Source organism: Poeciliopsis prolifica, unplaced genomic scaffold (genome assembly GCF_027474105.1).
Source record: "Poeciliopsis prolifica strain line A6 unplaced genomic scaffold, Auburn_PproV2 SCAFFOLD014, whole genome shotgun sequence".
Taxonomy (NCBI): domain Eukaryota; kingdom Metazoa; phylum Chordata; class Actinopteri; order Cyprinodontiformes; family Poeciliidae; genus Poeciliopsis; species Poeciliopsis prolifica.
The window spans coordinates 1,871,351-1,877,350 of NW_026562389.1; the positions used below are offsets into that span (position 1 = coordinate 1,871,351).

Consider the following 6,000-nt stretch of genomic DNA (forward strand, 5'->3'; position numbering starts at 1 on the left):
CAAGGGCAATTTAATATGGATAAACAGAAAACAAAGATTTAACTGGAAAGCCAGTCTTAATATACGAAGGAATAATCTTAAATGCTGTGAATCACCGAGTTGTTGGGGGAAAAAAAAGAAGATTTGATCAAAAAGTTCAGGAATCTCTGAGAACAGCGGACCTTCTTGTCCTCGGACCTCTTCCCAGATTTGCTGGATCTGATATAGGGATACATCAGGTTAGCACTCAAGGTCCCACTGCGGCTATTACCTAACTAACCCAACACTGAGAGCTGCCAGCCAGGCATACACTGCCTCAGCAACACACAGAACAGCGTCTGTTAGCAGGACCCTTCCATTGAATGAATTACCATTCAAGCCTTGGCTAAAACTCAGAAGGTGTGGGTGCATGTTTGAGCAGACTTGATAGTCTTATTTCTGTATTAATTTATTCAAAGTTTCATTAATCAAATGGCTGCTGTTCTGCCTGATAGGTGAAAACTTTAAAATCAATATAGTGCAATGTTAACATGTAAAAACAGAAAAAAAAAACTGTTGCACTCCTGTCACCGTAATATTGTGCATTAGTTTTCAGTTGCAATGGCAGACAAAAGTACACCTAAATAATGGTAAAACATGCAATTACAATGCATCTGATTATATAGGAACAAAACAACCAAAACATTCATCAAGGGAAAACAAGAAGAGAAGTTAAAGGCAGTTTGATGCCTTGAACATTATTCTGTGAGGAACCCTGACTTCTCCCGTTCATGTACATGTTCTTTTTGCACACAAAAGATACCTAAGCCTTGTTGAAGATGTTAATCAGTATTTCCTGTGATGTTAATCAGTATTTCCTGTCGTCTTTTTAATGCCCTTGCCACATAGCAGAAATGGGTCAGGAGTACAAGAGAACAAGAAGTGTACAAGAGTGTCAATTTGGTCTAATACTCTGGATATCAATCAAATCCAACATCTGTAGAATAAAGACCTTATCTACGGAATTCACAAGTCACAGCTTACAAGACTTAAATGATCTACTGCCAACTCAACAGTGGCCGATATGGTAGGTGGCAGTATAAGGAGGACCACAACACAATTAGGTAGGTAGTAATGATGTTATGCCTAACAGCAATATTTCTGAAAGCCAACTTTTCTACATTATTTCTGTAGCACTGTAATCTATTAACAAATACATTTACTCACCACACTGCTGATTTCTGAGAGAAGCTGCTGGAGGAAATCCCTCAGTCTCTTCAAGTGTAAGGAGATGTCTTTCCCTGTGTGTGGAGTGTCAATTTGGCCCCAAGCGATGGCTTTTTCAAGCCAGAAGGGCATCTCCTGAGCATTTGGCCACTGTGCTGTGGTTTGCTGAACTTGCAGCTCAGTCATTTGACGTTTTCCACAGGCAAATTTACTTTTGAGCTTAAAGAAATCCTAGGAAACAGCAATAAATGTGCCATTAAAGTCAAGAATTACACAGAAATTGTCATGAAACTTGAACTTTACCATCATATTTTGTAAGCATCAAGACAGAATAATGGCAAAGGGATCTTGGCGGTATACCATTTTTCTGTTAGCATATTTGTGGACATAGATGTTTGATTTATTTTGACATCTCTTCGTTTCCCGCTATCCAGTTTCATTGGCTTCAGATGTTGTGCACCACTAAGTATTTAGAAATAAAAGAAAAAAGTAATAAACCACTTTGTTTAACCTGAAGAAAACACAAATTGTGTTTGGGAAGTACAAGATTGAAAAATAAGACAAACTTTGTTTACAGGAAAACTCCACATGGAGATTTACTGTTACACTGACAAATAAAAACTCAGGTTCACTTCTTTAAACAGTAAAAAAACATTTATATGGGAACTTTTTCTATAAATGATTTTCAAAAAATGTAATTATTAACAAATTAAATCACGATTTGTCTACGCCCGGTACGAAGTAGAAAAATAATAAACAGTCTTTAGTAGGCTGCTCAATGACAAAAAGAACAGCATAAGATCCTAACTTGAAAATGATAGCACGGTCATATCATTTGTTAAATAGAGAGAATATCGCTGATAACGTTTACTTTCATCAGTAGAAAGTAGGCAACCATCAACAAAGACATTATAACAATTAGATACAGAGAGAAAGTGGAGCCCAGAAAGTCAGAAACTGAAGAACATTAACAAATGTTAATGTTCCATCAATGAACACTAAAAGGCCGCTCTGGTAACCTTTTAGTGTTGCTCTGGCAACATGACACGACTTCATGTATGAAAGTCAGTCATTGGTGCACTCACATGCAGCATGTGCTGCATTGAGTTATGCTAGCTACACTAACCATAACATTAAACATGTTCATTAGTGATGTTTAAAATAATTAAAATGTAAACTCGAAAAATCACTTTTTGTCTTTGATCTAAAATAATAAAATACAATTTCACAACGACTGCTCTCTCTCATTGTGTGATGCCACCTCCACTCCAAATAATTAACCACCACTCCTGGCAGGGTTTATAGGGGGGGAAAAAAATCATATGATTCTTATGAGAATTGGCAAAAATATCTTGTATTTGGTGTAAAAACAAAGACAGTGAGAACTGAGCAGGTCAAAGCCTTAGAAAATATCCAAGTCAAAAATTGGCCAGATAATCCTAATAGGCAGATCTCAAATTCCAATTAGACTTACTGAAAAAGTTACATTTTGATCATGAAAATGAAACTTAAATAAAACAACTGGTTATTAGATAGGGCTGTATGATATAAGAAAATCATTGGTAAATATTGCTTTGATGATATTAGTTGTGATATATGCATATTTTTTATTCAACTTTCATGTGTGCTTCCTTCAGTCTGTGATCTAAAGCATTCCGTCCATTCATTTGTGGCCAGTGTGAATATCTGATGTCATCAGATTTTGTGCATCTGCCTAAACATTACGTTAGGATGTAAAATCCAAGTTGATAACTCCTGGAATATATCACCCAACAATTATTGCACTCCAAACACTTCTTTCTAATGTGAATATTGTGATAATGGATGTGTTCAAACTTAGCATTAATCTCCCCTCAGTGTCAATCTGTTTTATTCTCATTGAGCTTGACTTCTCTAGATGAATTTCAACCTGACCAATCAGCAAACAGAAAGAAGGGTTATGAATGATTTGACATCGTTTTTCTGTGCCATTTCAGAATTGAAGTATGCCTTTGCAGTTTGGCAGTGGCAGAGGAGGAAGTGAAAGAAGCTATTCAGTCCGTGTTGGACACGCCTCCAAATACTGAGCAATTAAAGTTGGAGGAATATTCAAGACATTTTATTGCTGGCAAAGATGATCCTACTCCCCACTGGAATGTTTACAGCTCACGCAATTTCCGGTAAGCTTTATTGAGCGGGCGCTTTACACATGTCCCAGCCAAATGTTTAAGAATTCAACAGAGTCCATGCCTCCAGCAAGCAATCATTTCTGAATAGCCAAGTGTCCCAATCGTCCATGCGTAGAAAGTGTAGAACAAGCGGCTGGTTTTTACCACGCTAGTATTAAATAAACAATAACTAAAAACAGATGCTTTTGACAATTACGTCAATATCTGCATATGTGGCCTACATCCTCCAAAGCCACCCTTGCTCTCATAGGAGGTTAATAGAATAAGTGGGATGAATAAAAAAGAGGAAATAAATTGTTTTGATCTAGTTATTCTACCCTCTTATTACCACAATTTAATGATCACATCCCTGTGATCCAAGCAATATCTTCTGCACATCCAAGACTGCCTACTGAAAAATAAACAGTACATTCTTCACCTTTTATGAAGATGGAAAACAGCATAGAAGGGCAGGCCCCAAGGATGTGTATGAGGACATGTTTCATGTCTGCATATAGCTCGAGAATCGTGTGTGTGCGTGTTTGTTGTGTTTTGCCATAATGACAGGTCTATGTGGGACACCACAGGCTTGTATTTTATGATCACCTCGTAACACATGATTTGTTTAATGTCTTGCCATCAGCTCAGCTGGAAAGCCCCTATGGCACGCTGAAATGAATATAAAAATACTAATTTCAGGGAGGAAAAATGCCAAACCAAATTAGGAACAAACGACTCTTTTTGACTTGTCTCTGAGGGTCTCCATTTTCAAAAAATCTGAAGGTGAACCTAAAAGAAAAACAACCTTAGCGGAGTTTCATTAACATCTCTATCCTATAGTTACAAGTACATATAGGCACAGACAAAAATAAAATACAGTTACAAGAAAAACTTCTAAAACTCAGGTTACACAAAAAAAAAATAAAAAATCATGTACATGTACAAACAGACTCAGCAGCAGCTCTGGAATTAGATATGCACATTTTGGAGGAGGAATGAGATGTGACTGGTCAAATATTATCTTTGAGGACGTGTTAAACTAAGTTTGTGGACTTTGGGTTTTGCTCAGTTTGCTGATGTAATTATGAGATTGTTGACATTATTTCAGTACAACCAAAATCAGTTTAGCATCACTTTCTGCAAATGTGCCTGCATATGATTTCCTTATGTTCAACACGGTTTAATAAGATGAGAAACAGTTTGACAGACAGTTTGATTCTGACCATTCTGACCATGTCCCACTGCAGTGAGACAGTGATGTGTGAGTCTGCTGCATTGGTTTCAACTAGCCCTTGTTTTTGAAGTACAATTTTGCTTATAGAGACTTCTAATTTTATTTATTCATGTTTTGTTTATTTTGAATATTTAAAATGCGTCCCAGTTAAAGTGTTAAATGTCCATTAGAATGTAATGTTTATCAACCTTTGAGAATGAGTTCTTGCATTGGTATGCCAATAGCATATGTCCTAAAACGACAATGTTATCATTTATCGTAATAACATCTCAGACAATTTGCCATCCAGCAAAATTTGTCACTGTGACAAGTCTAGTTACATGCTGTGGACAATGAATGTCACTGCTTCATACAAAAATTTAGCCATCGTTTTCATCTAGTTCTTTTTGGAAATATAAGAATAAAACAAAAGATTTCTCAGCCAATCAATTTCTCAGTTTATAGTTTAGTTTCTCACCGCAATTTCTAAGCCAACCACATGGTTCACAGATCACCAAAATGGTATATTTTGCCTAATAATAGTGCCTAACCTATTGCTGTCTAGTCTTTGAATAGATAGATAGATAGATAGATAGATAGATAGATAGATAGATAGATAGATAGATAGATAGATAGATAGATAGATAGATAGATAGATAGATAGATAGATAGATAGATAGATAGATAGATAGATAGATAGATAGATAGATAGATAGATGGGGGCACATAGACATATATGTGCAGTATCAACATCAGACCACAGGATGTCAGTATTTCCTCCTCTACAGAAGACCGTTTTATAAAGGAAAACTATCAATAAAAACCCAACGCAGCCTCAAACCACTGCTGTTGTATGTCAGTCGGTGTCGAAGTTAAGTTAAAGGAATACATTTAAACTTTTTTATACTCTCTTTCATGGATTGTTTTTAATCTAGAATGTTCTCAGCAACATACATACTTGACAGTCATTACCCGTCGACTGCAGATTATTCAAATGTGAACTTACATTCAAATAGTATGCGCAGCTCTCAAATTGATGTATTTCCAAAGCAGAAGCTGGTCATACGAAAATATTCTTTACAGCCGACAAAAACCTCTTTCTTTGCGCGGAAAGAAACTGAACTTCCCTCTTCTCTAGTGAGTTCCGGGTTGGGAAGGATCCTATTTGCTGAGAGCTCTGACGTACGCGGACATCCCCTTGGAAAGACTCCTGGGAAATGAAGTCGCAAAACTCAATTTATTATCATTTTTTTTAGTTGGATGTGATTATAAAGTGAAACACATTTTATTAGTTTCTACTTAATCAAACAACCACATAAAAACCCTAATAATCAGGATTTTAGTTCAATCAAGTTTAAAGTAATTTGGAGTATTTATAAATATGATATTCTTGAAGCAGATTAATTAGAATTGGGATTATTACTTTTTTAATTTATTCCACAGCCCTACATTTTG

General features: G+C 36.1%; 1 protein-coding gene across 1 annotated transcript in view; it reads right to left on the reverse strand.

Moving 5' to 3' along the window:
* fancc (FA complementation group C) overlaps positions 1–5,640 on the reverse strand; it is a 34,207-nt gene extending 28,567 nt beyond the window's left edge. The window contains exons 1-2 of the mRNA XM_055039418.1: positions 5,552–5,640; positions 1,186–1,416 (exon numbers count right to left, since the gene is read on the reverse strand). Coding sequence (XP_054895393.1) covers positions 1,186–1,371 — 186 coding nt within the window. The 5' untranslated portion in view covers positions 1,372–1,416; positions 5,552–5,640. The remainder of the gene's footprint in view (positions 1–1,185; positions 1,417–5,551) is intronic.
* Positions 5,641–6,000: the final 360 nt, after the last annotated feature.